The sequence below is a fragment of the Coregonus lavaretus genome, assembly GCF_964263955.1.
Source record: "Coregonus lavaretus genome assembly, contig: SUPER_35_unloc_3, whole genome shotgun sequence".
Taxonomy (NCBI): Eukaryota; Metazoa; Chordata; class Actinopteri; order Salmoniformes; family Salmonidae; genus Coregonus; species Coregonus lavaretus.
This window is the reverse complement of record NW_028167179.1, coordinates 472,710-490,889: the sequence shown is the minus strand read 5'-3', so window position 1 is coordinate 490,889 and position 18,180 is coordinate 472,710. Positions and strand designations below refer to the sequence as shown.

General features: G+C 44.7%; 1 protein-coding gene across 1 annotated transcript; it reads right to left on the bottom strand.

The window, feature by feature from the left end:
• Positions 1–2,661: 2,661 nt before the first annotated feature.
• On the bottom strand, positions 2,662–16,845 carry LOC311110302 (uncharacterized protein; the record flags this gene model as incomplete). The annotated part of the gene is made up of 4 exons (XM_084188838.1): positions 2,662–2,676; positions 16,096–16,169; positions 16,341–16,767; positions 16,822–16,845. 4 exons carry the CDS (start codon positions 16,843–16,845, stop codon positions 2,662–2,664), a joined length of 540 nt encoding a protein of 179 aa, XP_084044964.1.
• Between the last annotated feature and the right edge of the window lie 1,335 nt (positions 16,846–18,180).

The window sequence follows — 18,180 nt, the reverse complement described above, 5'->3', positions numbered from 1 at the left end:
GGCACGGGATGTGACCAAAGTCTGGAAGCGTAACAACCTTGTTGTCACAGATGTTAAGGCGGTGTTCAGTGTTTTCAAGCAACACTTTGGGGATACTGTCTGCTCAGGTATGCCATTAGCTGATTTCTATTCAATCAAACCATATGCTAATGAGGGTCCAATAGATTTCTGGATTAGGCTTAACAAAGCTGCAGAGGCAGCCGAACAGTACCTTGTGAGTGAGGGCAGGACCTTACCCAATCAGTGCTCAGAGTTGGCAGTCATGTTTGTACGCAACTTTCCTGATAAAGAGTTGGCCCAAGTGTTCAAGAGCAAACCCATTCGTGACTGGACAGCCAGTGAGGTACAGGATCGGTTGGATGAACTGTTAAGGGAACGTAAAGCATGTAGAACACAACTTTCACAGCAGGTTGCTGCTGTTTTTGACTGCCCTCAGGAGGGAGGGAGTGGGTCCTGTGAAAAGACCTAATGTGTCATCTTTTTCTCAATGTGGCCGTGAACCAGACCAGGCACCATCTGTATCTGAGGGTGGGACATTAAAGAAAGTTTTGACTTTGTTAGAGAAGGCTCTGGTCAGCAATACTCAGTCTGTGAGTGGTGCAGTGGTCTAAGGCACTGCATCGCAGTGTTAGCTGTGCCACTAGAGATCCTGGTTCGAATCCAGGCTCTGTCGTAGCCGGCCGCGACCGGGAGACCCATGGGGCGGCGCACAATTGGACCAGCGTCGCCTAGGGTAGTGGAGGGAATGGCCGGCTCAGTTTGTAGAGCATGGTGTTTGCAACGCCAGGGTTGTGGGTTCGATTCCCACGGGGGGTATGGAAGAAAAAAAAGTTACGTATGCACTAACTGTAAGTCGCTCTGGATAAGAGCGTCTGCTAGATGACTTAAACATGTTAAATGTAGAGGGCCCCTTAAACAGTTCCACAAACGTCAGCATGAGTGCGCTGACTGTGGAAGCACTAATCACTGGACCAAAGCTCACTGTCAGATGCACCAGCTGTGCGTCAAGTGCTTTTCTCCGGGCCACATGAGCTTTGACTGTAGTGAGGCTGGGCAGCGACAGAACCCTGGATGTGGACAGACTGGCAGGTCTCAGGAAAACTAAAAAGCCTCCGTTCTGAGGAGGGCAATGTGGGGCATTCTTATTTTTCCTCCACTGATGATGATATCCAATCTGTTTATTCTTACTTTTGTGAGTCAGTACCCAAGAACAACACAGTCATTTTTCAGAACACAATGAGAATTACTCAGAATGACAGTTTGTTTTACACCACTGTGCTAGTACAGGATAAAGTTGAGCTGAAGGGGATGTTAGATAGTGGGTCCATGGCTACTACTCTGCGCGCAGATATTGTACCTCGGTTGAGGGAGGCAGGAGTGGTAGAGGGGAACTTTCTAGCTCCTTCAGACATCATCCTGGTGGGTTGTGGTGGGAACAAACTAGCCCAGTGGGCATGTGTGACTTAAAAATTCAACTTTATGGCTTCTGTTATGTAGTCCCAGTGCTTATTGTTGATGGGCAGGTTGATGAACTCATTGTGGGAACTAATGTGTTGAAGTCTCTGATTAGACAGTGAGTTTCTATGTGCTCACGCAGGTGCCCGAGAGCTGTGGCTGCACCAAGGGCTAAGCTATTGTGCGTTGTCTCTTCGTGTACAGGTATGTCATTTATTTTGTCAGAATTATGTTGTATATCATTTTATTGTATTGTATAGTGTGTTGTTAGGCACTGAATGTGTGCATGCAGCACCTGTTCTCTTTTGCCTGACCTTCAACTAGCAAGGTGCCCGAGAGCTGTGGCTGCACCAAGAGCTAACATATTGTGTGTTGTCTCTTCGTGTGCAGGTCGAATAAAAATTATCCAACCATCAGAATTCCAGTTGTGGCAGTGTCCTAATTACGTGACCTGCCGACTGGTAAGCTCAAGCCGACCGCCGGAGCTGTGCATGTGGATGAGGTGCACGACCTGCGCATGTGAATTTGTTGATGGCTTACTGTAAGTGAATACATACTGTAAACAGTGAAAGTGAATGTAGCATATTCATTAGATACAGGTATTCGTGCTTATTTGTATGTTTTGGATGAATTTGTTTATTGCATTAATTTTTTTTGGTATTTGAATGCACTAAATTACATTGTATTTTAGTGCTCTGTTGAGCCATGGAAGATTCTCAAATCCATAAGACGTGTTATGCTGGGGATTTTAGTGTGGGTAGAGGGAGGGGTGTCCTTCCATTTACACCAATTGTACAGTCAGCTCCTGGGAGTAGAGCGTTTGCTAGTCCTGAGTTTGCAAGCACTGGGAGGGGTAGGCTGTTTGTTCCACCTGACCAGGGTATCCCACCTCTGTCTTTTGATGTACCATCATCCACAGTACTCGGTGATAATGGGATGCCTCCGAGTCAGCTTAGTGACCTTATTAAGCAGATTGGTTCAGAGATAGGAGAATCTATCAGAGCGAGTTTACTGCAGCCTGGGGTTTCAAGTCTTTCTCCTGCCCGTCCCCCTCACCAACCCCAGCAGTTTCCCCTGCCTGAGCAGTGTGGGTCAACCTTTATTGATGCGTCCAAGCTGAATCTGGTTGTGAAGTCAGATGTTAGTGCTCCACCTCTTTTTAGGGGTGATGGCTCAGATAAGTACTCTGCCCTGGAGTGGGAGGTGTTAATGGAAGTCTACCTAGAGAAGAGGGGTTACACTGGGTCTGGGAATGTTGGGGAGGTGATGTCTAGGCTCATGGGGAGGGCACGGGATGTGACCAAAGTCTGGAAGCGTAACAACCTTGTTGTCACAGATGTTAAGGCGGTGTTCAGTGTTTTCAAGCAACACTTTGGGGATACTGTCTGCTCAGGTATGCCATTAGCTGATTTCTATTCAATCAAACCATATGCTAATGAGGGTCCAATAGATTTCTGGATTAGGCTTAACAAAGCTGCAGAGGCAGCCGAACAGTACCTTGTGAGTGAGGGCAGGACCTTACCCAATCAGTGCTCAGAGTTGGCAGTCATGTTTGTATGCAACTGTCCTGATAAAGAGTTGGCCCAAGTGTTCAAGAGCAAACCCATTCGTGACTGGACAGCCAGTGAGGTACAGGATCGGTTGGATGAACTGTTAAGGGAACGTAAAGCATGTAGAACACAACTTTCACAGCAGGTTGCTGCTGTTTTTGACTGCCCTCAGGAGGGAGTGGGTCCTGTGAAAAGACCTAATGTGTCATCTTTTTCTCAATGTGGCCGTGAACCAGACCAGGCACCATCTGTATCTGAGGGTGGGACATTAAAGAAAGTTTTGACTTTGTTAGAGAAGGCTCTGGTCAGCAATACTCAGCAATACTCAGTCTGTGAGTGGCGCAGTGGTCTAAGGCACTACGTTGCAGTGCTAGCTGTGCCACTAGAGATCCTGGTTCGAATCCAGGCTCTGTCGTAGCCGGCCGCGACCGGGAGACCCATGGGGCGGCGCACAATTGGACCAGCGTCGCCTAGGGTAGTGGAGGGAATGGCCGGCTCAGTTCGTAGAGCATGGTGTTTGCAACGCCAGGGTTGTGGGTTCGATTCCCACGGGGGGTATGAAAAAAAAAAAGTAATGTATGCACTAACTGTAAGTCGCTCTGGATAAGAGCGTCTGCTAGATGACTTAAACATGTTAAATGTAGAGGGCCCCGTAAACAGTTCCACAAACGTCAGCATGAGTGCGCTGACTGTGGAAGCACTAATCACTGGACCAAAGCTCACTGTCAGATGCACCAGCTGTGCGTCAAGTGCTTTTCTCCGGGCCACATGAGCTTTGACTGTAGTGAGGCTGGGCAGCGACAGAACCCTGGATGTGGACAGACTGGCAGGTCTCAGGAAAACTAAAAAGCCTCCGTTCTGAGGAGGGCAATGTGGGGCATTCTTATTTTTCCTCCACTGATGATGATATCCAATCTGTTTATTCTTACTTTTGTGAGTCAGTACCCAAGAACAACACAGTCATTTTTCAGAACACAATGAGAATTACTCAGAATGACAGTTTGTTTTACACCACTGTGCTAGTACAGGATAAAGTTGAGCTGAAGGGGATGTTAGATAGTGGGTCCATGGCTACTACTCTGCGCGCAGATATTGTACCTCGGTTGAGGGAGGCAGGAGTGGTAGAGGGGAACTTTCTAGCTCCTTCAGACATCATCCTGGTGGGTTGTGGTGGGAACAAACTAGCCCAGTGGGCATGTGTGACTTAAAAATTCAACTTTATGGCTTCTGTTATGTAGTCCCAGTGCTTATTGTTGATGGGCAGGTTGATGAACTCATTGTGGGCACTAATGTGTTGAAGTCTCTGATTAGACAGTTCAAATCAAATGACAGCTACTGGCGGGTGGCGGGTACACCAGGTTCCTCTAGCCAGTGTGATGTCAAATCTGGAGAGATGGAGAGGAGACTCCATCCCAGATAAAGTGGGCACCATTAAGTTGAAGAGAGCAGTAACGCTCCAACCCATGAGTGAGCATCTGGTGTGGGGCCGCCTACCCCCAAAGACAAAACTCTCTGTGGGCAGTACTGTTGTTGTCGAGCCCAGCACGTCTCGTTGTGTGAATCGACACATACTAGTGGGGAGAGTAGTTACGCCTCTGTGGGGGGATGGATGGCTCCCTGTGAATCCAACAACATCGCCAGTTACCCTGAGACGAAATGCTAAAGTGGCGGATGTGTACCCTTGCATTGCATTGGAGTATTTTAATGATGTCAAGCAGCAAGCAGCTCATCAGAATGTGGCAAAGGCTCAATGTGACAGATCACATGGCAGTCTGACAGCTAAGAGTTCAGTTGGTGGCAGTGTAGATAATGGCAACAGTACACTGAGGAATCTTGGACTTCAAGGCCTGTCTGTTGAGGAGTGTCCAGTTTCACAGTTCTGGAAAGATAAACTTGTCAACTTAATTGGGAAGTATGACACAGTGTTCTCTAGACATAGCCTAGATTGTGGCGAGGCAAAGGAGTTCTGCCTTCGCATACGGCTGACTGATGACCGCCCATTTCGATGACCTTATCGTAGGCTGTCTCCAGCTCATTACCAAAAACTCAGGGAAACACTGGATGATATGGAGGAAAAGGAAATCGTCAGAAAATCCAGCAGCGAGTATGCCTCACCATTGGTGCTGGTATGGAAAAAGAATGGGGACTTGCGCCTATGTACTGACTTCAGGTGGTTAAATGCCCGCACAGTAAAGGATGCTCATCCCCTGCCTCATCAGGCTGATGTACTGGCCGCGCTGGGAGGTAATGCCTTCTTCAGCACAATGGATTTGACGTCAGGGTATTACAACGTGCCACTGCATGAAGAGGACAAGAAATACACTGCCTTTTCCTCCCCTTTAGGTCTGCACGAGTACAATCGGTTACCTCAGGGCCTCTGCAACAGCCCGGCTACTTTTATGAGAATGATGCTGACCATCTTTGGTGACCAAAACGTTCTAAGTCTCCTTTGTTACTTGGATGATCTGATGGTTTTTGCTAAGACGGAGGAAGATAGTCTGCAGAGACTTGAGATGGTTTTTCAGCGGTTGCAGGAGCACAACCTTAAACTGTCTCCGTCTAAGTGCAAGTTTCTGAGGAGGTCTGTAAAGTTTTTGGGCCACATCATTTCTCAGGAGGGTGTAGCCACTGACCCTGCTAAAGTTCAAACCATTTTGAATGTGACTGAGAGTGAGATAATGGAAGCTGATGGTGTCACACCGTCTCCTATCAAAATAGGTTATATCCTTGGTATGGTAGTATACTATCAGCACTATATTGAGAATTGTTCCATGGTTGCTAGGCCATTGTTTCAGCTAACTACAGGTCAGAAGAAGCCTAGGAGAGGCAAGGGTAGGAAGAGGCCTGGTCCCCCTCGCAGGCTCACTGCTGCAGACTGGACTGCCGAATGTCGACTCGCTTTTGAAGCTTTGAAATCAGCACTAGTTGACCAGGCACTGCTGGTTCATCCAGATTTTTCTCAGCCATTTCTACTTTCCGTGGATGCATCTACTAGTGGTTTGGGAGCTGTACTATCACAAGTGCAAGATGGGAAGGACATAGCCAGGCCGATAGCTTTTGCTAGTAAATCTCTTAATCATGCACAATCCAAGTATCCTGCTCACCGGCTGGAATTTCTAGCCATGAAATGGGCCATTCATGATAAATTCAGCCATTGGCTGCGAGGGCATAAGTTTACTGTGTGGACCGACAACAATCCACTCAAATATATTCTTACAAAGCCGAGACGATGCATGCGAGCAGAGATGGGTTGCAAAGCTGGCACCCTTTGAGTGGCGCAGTGGTCTAAGGCACTGCATCGCAGTGCTAGCTGTGCCACTAGAGATTCTGGTTCGAATCCAGGCTCTGTCGTAGCCGGCCGCGACCGGGAGACCCATGGGGCGCCGCACAATTGGCCCAGCGTTGTCCAGGGTAGGGGAGGGAATGGCCGGCAGGGATGTTGCTCAGTTGGTAGAGCATGGCGTTTGCAACGCCAGGGTTGTGGGTTCGATTCCCACGGGGGGCCAGTATGAAAAATAAAAATGATGTATGCACTCACTAACTGTAAGTCGCTCTGGATAAGAGCGTCTGCTAAATGACTAAAAATGTAAAATAAAAATGATATCCAGTACATACAGTGGGGAGAACAAGTATTTGATACACTGCCGATTTTGCAGGTTTTCCTACTTACAAAGCATGTAGAGGTCTGTAATTTTTATCATACGTACACTTCAACTGTGAGAGACGGAATGTAAAACAAAAATCCAGAAAATCACATTGTATGATTTTTAAGTAATTAATTTGCATTTTATTGCATGACATAAGTATTTGATACATCAGAAAAGCAGAACTTATTATTTGGTACAGAAACCTTTGTTTGCAATTACAGAGATCATACGTTTCCTGTAGGTCTTGACCAGGTTTGCACACACTGCAGCAGGGATTTTGGCCCGCTCCTCCATACAGACCTTCTCCAGATCCTTCAGGTTTCGGGGCTGAGATCCCCAAAGCCTACAAGAATTCTGATAGTGAAACTCCACTCAGCTGGGATGGTGCTGTGCCTGATGTTGTTAACTTGGTTGAAGATGCTTTGTCAGTCTGGTCTGTGACAATCTACCAGGATTCTGATCAGTCGTCTGACACTACTAGTGTTGAGTCGGAAATTGAAAGTGTGCTGGCTCCGGATATGCCGATCTGTAGTACTCCCCAACCTGAGGTTAGACCTTTGAGCACGGTTGGTGCTGTCCGTGACATTCCTGCTAGGTTTTTGGGTGAGGGTGTTCGGACTAGACTAGGTAGATTTATTAAGCCAGTGAATAGGCTAATCCAAACTATGTCTACACAGGAAATGAAACAATTCTTGGTTTCTCAGTGACGGTAGGATATTGCCTACCTTTTCTTTGTTGTGTGTATGTGGTAATCTAAGTGGGTCTTAGAGTGATTTGTGGGTTTGTCTAATATTTTTGACAATTCATGTAACTTTGTGTGTAGTTCATCAGCATAAAATGTATTTGGCATTTTTTGTATAGGGTTGAATAAGGGATTAGCTACCTCTTATTTTTCCTAATCCTTCACGGGATAGCTTTCCAGCTGATCGACCATTTGTGGGTCTAGAATTAAGGGACTACACTGGGTTACTCTGTCGCCCTGTGGGTGTGAAATGTTTTTTTTCTTTCTTTGCTTTGTTACCTTCGAGGTAATGTGTTTTGTTTTGTGTTTATAATCTAGTGTAAAACAGTAGGGGTGAATGTAGTAGTGTGATGTTGTTCCCCTAGATTATGCACCAAGTTGCACACAAGGACAGTTCAAGTAGGCCAGGTCAAGAGGGGATGTTAATAAGTTAATAATAATAATAATTCAATGTGGTTTTTATTTAATTACAGCTGCATAGCTAATGTTATTTTTTGGTGTACAAACATTTTTATATATCTATATTGTAAATACACCTAATTGTAAAAGTTTTGTATATTTTGGTTTGGTCCATCGCGGGTTATCTGTATTTATGTACCCTCTTATTGTTCTCTTTTGCCTGACCTTCAACTAGCAAGGTATGTTGTCCTTGGCGCCGTAATTTGTCAATATAAAACTGTGGTAAAGTTACACAAAGTGCTGTTACGCAACTATAGGTTTTGTTACAATGTGGACAATATAAAGATTTATGTTAACAACTTTCACCAAGCTCGCTAATTTGGGTACCTATTGTAACTCGGGATTATTTGGGTCAGTGTTTGAGTGAGTTTCTATGTGCTCACGCAGGTGCCCGAGAGCTGTGGCTGCACCAAGGGCTAACATCTTTTTTTTGTCTCTTCGTGTTTAGGTCGAATAAAAATTATCCAACCATCAGAATTCCAGTTGTGGCAGTGTCCTAATTAAAAGTACACAACGCAGAACGAACCACGCTACATATGCATAATGATGTAGTAAACAACATCGCTCTGCGTGGGAACTTTTGGTGGGGGGGAAGTAGCCTTTATAAGTCTCCATGGTGGGTAAAGACCATCACTTCGTTGTCTTGTTGGGAATAGTAATAATTTGTGACAGTACGCATTGTAATAGTCTAACAGTTGTTTTTCATTTTATTTCTCACATTAAACAGACATTTGAGAAGGATTTGAGAAGCGAATTGCTTGCAGTTGTACCTATGACGCACAGACACACTAAAGCTGTACAGTGTAGTTAGAAAAGTCAGTTTACATTATTTGCAGATGTGTTCCCTTTTATTTACAAATCGAAAAATGTAACATTTGAAATGAATGTGGCAGAACAGTTAAGCATAGAGTTCCTGTGGGAGTCTTCTCCTTCAGTCTTTTTGCCTCCTATGCCTCGTTTCCTATTAGATGGGATTTTCCCAATGCCAAGTTCACCTGAGACAGCCGCTATCCAGTGTCATGTGTTGCTGAATTACAGATCTCGCTATCCCAATGTCGCTGCTGTCCATGGTGCTGAAATATCCAATCTCGGCTATTTGCATACATAGGACCATCCACACTTGACACCACACACACAAGTTAATGCTAATATCACACACACTTTTGAACATTGCACAACCTGCAACAAGACACTGAAACAGCACTTAATTTCAAGTTTGTTTGTTTCTGAATAAAGATGCGAATAATGAAATCAATGTGTGGAAGGAGATTGGACAATGTATAGGCATTCCCTATAGCTGTTTTTGACTGGAGCATGATCAGATTGCTTTGTTTGAGCCAGAATGGAAATTTGGTCTGAGAAACTATGCCCATTATAGCATGACTATTTCAGACAGAATTCACTTAATATTGTCTGTAAAAATATAAATAAGGCAATGTTTATATGACCCCCTTTCAAACATTCACATATTTATCATTTTCTTGCAGATATACAGTGCATTCAGAAAGTATTCATACCCCTTAACTTATTCCACATGTTGTTTTCTTACAGCCTGAATTCAAAATGGATTCAATTATAATATTTTCTCTCACGCAGCTACATACAATACCCCATAATGACAAAGTGAAAACACGTTTTTGAAATTTTTGCAAATGTATTGGAAATGAAATACAGAAATATCTCATTTACATAAGTATTCACACCCCTGAGTCGATTAAAGCTGTGTCTTTCTGGGTAAGTCTCCAAGAGCTTTGCACAACTGGATTGTAAAATATATGCAATATACATTATATAGACAGCCATTTTTTTTTTTTTGCCATAAGTTTTCAAGCCGAATTAAGTCAAAACTGTAACTAAGCCACTCAGGAACATTCAATGTCATCTTGGTAAGCAACTCCAGTGAATATTTGGCCTTGTGTTTTAGGTTATTGTCCTGCTGAAGAGGGAATTTGTCTCCCAGTGTCTGTTGGAAAGCAGACTGAACCAGGTTTTCCTCTAGGATTCTGACTGTACTTAGCTCTATTCCGTTTCTTTTTATCCTAAAAAAGTCTCTAGTCCTTGCCAATGACATGCATACCCATAACATGATGCAGCCACCACCATGCTTGGAAATATGAAGAGTGGTACTCAGTGATGTGTTGTGTTGGATTTGCCCCAAACATTACACTTTGTATTCAGGACATAAAGTTAATTTCTTTGCCACATTATTTGCAGTTTTACTTTAGTGCCTTATTGCAAACACAATGCATGTACAGGTTTCCTTCTTTTACATTTACATTTTAGTCATTTAGCAGACGCTCTTATCCAGAGCGACTTACAGTTAGTGAGTGCATACTCTGTCAATTAGGTTAGTATTGTGGAGTAACTACAATGTTGATGATTCATCCTCAGTTTTCTCCTATCAAAGCCATTAAACTTTCTAACTGTTTTAAAGCCACCATTGGCCTCATGGTGAAATCCCTGATAGTTTTCCTTCCTCTCCGGCAGCTGAGTTAGGAAGGACGCCTGTATTTTTGTAGTGACTGGGTGTATTAATACACCATCCAAAGCGTAATTAATACCTTCACCATGCTCAAAGGAATATTCAATGTCTGCTTTAATTGTACCCATCTACCAAAAGGTGCCCTACTTTGCGAGGCATTGGAAAACCTCCCTGGTCTTTGTGGTTGAATCTATGTTTCAAATTCACTGCTGGACTGAGGGACCTTATAGATAATTGTATGTGTGGGGTACAGAGATTATGTAGTCGTTTGAAAATCACTATTATTGCACACATAGTGAGTCCATCTAACTGATTATGTGACTTGTTAAGCACATTTTTACTCCTGAGATTATTTAGGCTTGCCATAACAAAGGGGTTGAAAACTAATTGATTAGATTACTAGATAATAGACTCTGTCAATATGTTTTGGAAGTGGCTCTGCATTTCTTGCATACACATCATATTTATGTAAGGATTATGACGACCTTCTAAAAGGACAAAGCTGTTTATGTGTGTTCCCTTGTCTCCACTGTCACCACATCCCTCGATGTGTGCAAACAGAGCATCTATATCAGGGATGGGCAACTCCAGTCCTCGGGACCTGATTGGTGTTACACTTGTTCCCCAGCCCCAGCTAACACATTTGACTCTAATAATCAAGTACTCATGGGCTTCAGTTTAGAATGCAATAAGTTTAATCAGCAGTGTTTGCTAGGGATGGGGAAAAAGTGTGACACCACTCCGACCCCCAAGGACTGGAATTGTCCATCCCTGATCTATATGGTAGGACCAGTACCAGATTAATATGGAGGCGAAAGAAACGCACACCTATTTAGGCGAGGTGCTGGCTATCGGAGTAGAACACTTGAAAAAGAAAAGGAGAGCCGCACACTCTAGGAGCTCAGATGCAATAATTTAATAACTTAATAACCAACGTCAGGATACCCTGATGAAGACAGCTTGTCTGTCGAAACTTTGGTTATTAGGTTATTAAATTATTGCATCTGAGCTCCTAGAGTGTGCGGAAAAAGTGTGACACCACTCCGGCCCCCAAGGACAGGAATTGTCCATCCCTGATCTATATGGTAGGAACAGTACCAGACCTGAATGAATGTGTCTGTTTTGAATATTCACGGAGACAGAATGATGTGGTTGATAGCAGAGACGTCATGCCCAAAGGGGGCACAGGGTCACTTGCCCCCTCAGATTTGTGATGTTTAAATTTGTCTTGTTATTTTTTCTCTGTCATACTACTAACCATGAAGTTGGCTTTAGCTAGCCCAGATAGGATCCCATTCTCCCAACCTAATAACTACACTGAACAAAAATATTAACGCAATATGTAAAGTGTTGGTCCCATGTTTTATGAGCTGAAATAAAAGCGTGAAATATTTCGTTCGCACAAAAAGCTTATTTCTCTCAAATTTTGTGCACAAATTTGTTTACATCCCTGTAAGCGAGCATTTCTCCTTTGCCAAGATAATCCATCCACCTGACAAATGTGGCATATCAAGAAACTGATTAAACAGCATGATAATTAGACAGGTGCACCTTGTGCTGAGGACAATAAAAGGCCACTCTAAAATGTGCAGTTTTGTCACACAACACAATGCCACAGATGTTTCAAGTTATGAGGCAGCGTGCAATTGGCTTACTGACTGCCGGAATGTCCACCAGAGCTGTTGCCAGATAAGTTTATGTTAATTTCTCAACCATAATCCAAGGCGGCTTTAGAGAATTTGGCAGTACTTCTAACTGGCCTCACGACTTCAGACCACTTGTAAAGCAGCATATGGGCGAGCTGTTTGCTGACGTCAACGTTTTGAATGCCCCATGGTGGCAGTGGGGTTATGGTATGGGCAGGCATAAGCTACGGACAATGAACCCAATTGCATTTTATCGATGACAATTTGAATGCACAGAGATACCGTGGGATAGTGTACGTGCACAAAGTGAGTTTGTGTAACATGTATATCATTCTTGCTTGTTGTTCTTTATAGTTACTACCATTGCCTATTGTAAGTTGCCTCTCTGTGTTTACTGTGTTGTGTAATACTCTGCAGGTAGCATTATGCCATTAATACAGCCCTTCCTTTGTTAATAGTGTTGTTGCTCTACTTGTGCTATCAGTTATTGTGCATATTCATTAGCCCTGTTATCTGTCCATTACAGGACCACTATCATTCCACTACCTTTCCATGTCCATTTCATCCGTGTGTGTCAATAAAGTATCCTTGAATGTAACTCTGAGGTTGCCTTATTCCCCTCTTACCGAGGGAGGTGAAAGCGCAACCTGGTCTCAGAACATTTCGTATTATTCTGTATGTACAAAGCTGTGATCAAGGCAAAGGGTGGCTACTTTGAAGAATCTCACATCTCAAACATATTTTGATATGTGTAACACGTTTTTGGTTACTACATGATGCCATATGTGTTATTTAATAGTTTTGATGTCTTCACTATTATTCTACAATTTAGAAAATACACAAGACACAGAGGAGGAGAAACTATCCAACACCCTGGGAGAGAGAACGAGTGACCTCAGTCGAACTCACAGCCAGAAAGATGCGTTAGATACAGGAGAGGAAGAGGTTACCCTGGATGCCATCACCCCTGCTCCTGTGATCAGGCCAACGGGCAGGCGGAGCGAGAGGTCATAGGGATAGTGATTCACACCCAGTGAGAGACAGACAACCCATACAACCTCTTGGCTGAGATGAACCACACAGAGGTAGAGGCAGAGGGCCTTCAGGGCTAGCCAGTCAGCCTTCCTGCTCTGATCCTCAAGTCAATTGTAGTTGACCTCATTCCGTCAGTAGAGGATGCCTGGTTGTTCTTTAAAAGTGCTTTCCTCTCCATCTTAAATAAGCATGCCCCATTCAAACAATTCTGAACTAAGAACAGATATAGCCCCTGGTTCATCCCAGACTTGACTGCCCTTGACAGGCACAAAAACATCCTGTGGCGTACTGCATTAGCATCGAACAGCACCCGCGATATGCGACTTTTCAGGGAAGTCAGGAACAAATATACACAATCAGTTAGGAAAGCAAAGGCTAGCTTTTTCAAACAGAAATTTGCATCCTGTAGCACTAACTCCAAAAAAATGTGGGACACTGTAAAGTCCATGGAGAATAAGAGCACCTCCTCCCAGCTACCCACTGCACTGAGGCTAGGAAACACTGTCACCACCGATAAATCTACGATAATCGAGAAATTCAATAAGAATTTTGCTACGGCTGGCCATGCTGTCCACCTGGCTATCCCTACCCCGGCCACCAGCTCTGCAACTTGCTCATGAACCCCCCCCCCAAATATGGACCCCTACAAATCAGCTGGGCTAGACAATCTGGACCCTTTCTTTCTAAAATTAGCCGCCGAAATTGTAGCAACCCCTGTTACTAGCCTGTTCAACCTCTCTTTCGTATCATCTGAGATCCCCAGAGATTGGAAAGCTGCCGCAGTCATCCCCCTCTTCAAAGGGGGTGACACTCTAGATCCAAACTGTTACAGACCTATATCCATCCTGCCCTGTCTTTCGAAAGTATTTGAAAGCCAGGTTCACAAACAGATCACCGACCATTTCGAAACGCACCGTACCTTCTCCGCTATGCAATCTGGTTTCCGAGCTGGTCATGGGTGCACCTCAGCCACGCTCAATGTCCTAAACGATATTATAACCGCGATCGATAAAAGACAGTACTGTCTTTTATCGACCTGGCCAAGGCTTTCGACTCTGTCAATCACCGCATTCTTATTGGCAGACTAAATAGCCTTGGTTTCTCAAACAACTACTTCTCAGATAGAGTTCAATGAGTCAAATCGGAGGGCCTGTTGTCTGGACCTCTGGCAGTCTCTATGGGGGTGCCACAGGGTTCAATTCTCGGCCGACTCTGTCCTCTGTGTTTATCAATGATGTCGCTCTTGCTGCTGGTGACTCTCAGATCCACCTCTACGCAGACGACACCATTTTGTATACATCTGGCCCTTCATTGGACACTGTGTTAACAAACCTCCAAACCAGCTTCAATGCCATACAACACTCCTTCCGTAGCCTCCAACTGCTCTTAAACGCTATTAAAACGAAATGCATGCTCTTCAATCGAACGCTGCATGCACCAGCCCGCCCAACTAGAATCACTACTCTTGGCGGGTCTGACTTAGAATATGTGGTCAACTACAAATACCTAGGTGTCTGGTTAGACCGTAAATTCTCCTTCCAGACTCACATTAAGCATCTCCAATCCAATGTTAAATCTAGAATCAACTTCTTATTTCACAACAAAGCCTCCTTCACTCATGCTGCCAAACATGCCCTCGTAAAACTGACTATCCTACCGATCCTTGACTTCGGCGATGTCATTTACAAAATAGCCTCCAACACTCTACTCAGCAAATTGGATGTAGTCTATCACAGTGCCATCCGTTTTGTCACCAAAGCCCCATATACTACCCACCATTGTGACCTGTACGCTTTCGTTGGTTGGCCCTCACTACATATTCGTCGCCAATCCCACTGGCTCCAGGTCATCAATCCCAGCCTTATCTGAAGTCATTGGTCACCATAGCAACACCCACCCGTGGTATGTGCTCCAGCAGGTATATCACCCCTCCTTTGGCCACCATTCCTTCCAGTTCTCTGCTGCTAATGACTGGAAAGAACTGCAAAAATCTCTGAAGCTGGAGACTCTTATCTCCCTCACTAACTTTAAGCATCAGTTGTCAGAGCAGCTTACCGATCACTGCACCTGTACACAGCCCATCTGTAATTAGCCCACCCAACTACCTCATCCCCATATTGTTATTTATTTTGCTCATTTGCACCGCAGTATCTCTATTTGTACATCATCTTCTGCACATCTATCACTCCAGTGTTAATACTAAATTGTAATTATTTTGCACTATGGCCTATTTATTGCCTTACCTCCATAACTTATTACATTTGCAAACACTGTATATAGATTTTCTATTGTGTTATTGACTGTATGTTTTGTTTATCTCATGTGTAACTCTGTGTTGTTGTTGTTTTTATCGCACTACTTTGCTTTATCTTGGCCAGGTCGCAGTTGTAAATGAGAACTTGTTCTAAACTGGCCTACCTGGTTAAATAAAGGTTAAATAAAAAAATGAAATAAAATGTTTAATTCATATTCATTAAAGATATTTAGTCAAGACTTGAAAAGTGCCATTTATTTCAAATGATAATTATTCAGTGTCTGCAACCCTCAAGAACCAGGGTGAGTCTGGGTCCCCCTTTAACTGGGCAAACACAACTTGCATATCGTCATAGACTAGGCCTAAACGTTAATCTTTTAACCTTGCTTGAATAAAACAATGCATTTTTAATAGTGAGAAAGAGTTGCGCTTTTCCTTTTAGATTATGATTAAGGTTTTTGGTTGCACCTCGACTCAACGTTGGTTGAGCGCCCTCCACTTTTTTGTCAAATAATACATCTAAAAAAAATGTCATAGGTAAATTATTAAAAGCATTAAAATTGGGATTGGGATGTTTCCCACTTATTTATACAACCTACTCCACAAAGTTTAGAGAAATGTTCTGAAATTAATTAAGAATTAAACAGAAGAAAATCAGAATTGAAGGCAACTATAATGCAAATAATTTAATGGTCTATGGTTCAATCCTGTTTCTGGTCTAATGAATAGTTAATATTGTTCCTCCTCTTCCTTGTGGCAAGCGCAGCAGCACACTGCCCTCCAAAGCCTGCAAAAAAAACGCTGGACTGCCCCTTTCCTCCTCGCCCTGCATGGAACATCCAGGGTCACGTCCTTGGTGACGTGTGGGGTGACGTCCGGGGTGACCACAGCAACATCCTCTGGAAAAGGACAAAGCGGGACAGAATGTAAATAAATGCAAACCGTAGGTTCTAAACACTGGCCAGTTGAATGGGATCTTTTATTTCAGCTCATGAAACATGGGACCAACACTTTACATGTTATCATGACAAATGGCACCTGTCAGAGTGCTTTCTATAAGTCTTACTCACCTGCTTGGATGGCAGATGGCAGAGTGGCGGAGACGGCCACCATGAGAGGCTTTTCTTCAAGTGTGACGTCCACAACCTCCAAGAGTGAAGAAGCCGGGTATGCATTTGTGTTAGGGGAGAGGTCCAAAACCTCCAGCTGAGAACAAGCCGGGTCTGCCTCTGTGTTAGGGGTGATGTCCACAACCTTCAGGTGGGTAGAAGCCGGGTCTGCCTCTGTGTAAGGTGTGATGTCCACAACTTCCAAGTGGGAAGAGACAGGTTCTACCTCTATATTAGGGGTGACTTCCACAACCTCCAGCTGGGAATAAGCCGGGTCTGCCTCTGTGTCAAAAGTGATGTCCACAACAACTAGGTGGAAAGAAGCCAGGTCTGCCTCTGTGTTAGGAGTGATGTCCTCAACCTCTAGGTGGATAGAAGCCCGGTCTGCCTCTGTGTAAAGGGTGATGTCCACAACCTTCAGGTGAGAAGAAGCCCGGTCTGCCTCTGTGTTAGGGGGGATGTCCATAAGCTCCAGGTGGGAAGAAGCCGGGTCTGCCTCTGTGTTAGGGGTGGTTTCCACAACCTTCTGATAGGAAGAAGCCGGGTCTAACTCTGTGTTAGGGGTGATGTCCACAAGCTCCAGGTGGGAAGAAGCCAGGTGAGCCTCTTTGTTAGGGGTGATGTCCACAACCTCCAGGTGCGAAGAAGCCAGGTCTGCATCTGTGTTTGGGGTGACAATTAAAATCCTGATTGGCTTTACTACTACAAGGCACCAGGATGTCATGACAAAAGGCATCTGTCAGAGTGCTCTCTATGAGTGCTACTCACCTGCTTGGATGTCAGCTGGTAGTGTGGCGGAGACGGCCACCACTAGGACAGGGGGGACTGGCAGGGTGTCTGCAGTAGGCTGGAAGTAGCTTTTCACCTCGTCCGCCACAAAGGCACAGACAGAGCTCATAAAAAAAGGGGTTGTGAGGTCATCCAGGGAGAAGGACTGGCTGATTCTCCCGAGGATCGACCTCACAGAGTCAAAAGCAGCAGCACGGGATAAAGGGGTGTGAGGAGAAGAGGCCTTCAACATGCTGGAGAGCTTCTCCCCTACGGCCACCACCATACTCACAGCCATCCCCCTTAGGAGGATGGGGTGATCTGAATGGCCTTCCTCTGGCTGAAGCCACAGGGCCAGGAGGATCCTGGGCACCAGCTCCACCACCACCTGGGATGGGCTGAGCTGGTTGCTACAGGGCTTATTGGACAGCTTGTCCAGAATGCTCCTCACAGCTCTCTCCACGATGCTGTGGACCTTAGGGTCGCTGAAATCAACAAAAAGCATTAGAGAAAGCTAAACGATGTGCAATGTTCACTCAGAGAACACTGCCCTAGTTTCTTTCTGCATAGCTCCAGATGTGTAGATGAATGGAGCAAGCTGTATGCAGGGCAGTACATGGAACTCACATGTCAGCGCCAGCTGGAGAGGTGGGGTGCATAGAGCGGCGGAGCTTGCAGACAGCCTCGTGCTCCATGTCAATCATTTTTAGGCAGGTGTTTACTTCCCAGGTCTGCCGTAGGAAACAGGAAGTCCCATTAGTGTAATTTCACAACAGATATATTCTGCTGTACTAACTAGTTGTTGAAAGGCTAGAAAAGAGCTCACTGACTGATAGTCTAAGTCTCTAACTCTCATTCTCTTACCAGCCGAGCGAGTTCGTTCCCCTCCTCCAGGGTTTCCTTCCACACCCTTCAAATAAAACACAAAGCATTTCAACTTTCCTGGCTTCCTATTTTTTGTTGTTTATTTTACCCACACCTCCTGGAGTGCTGCTGGTGACAGAGAATGGCAGTGAAGGTGAGAGCTGACGTG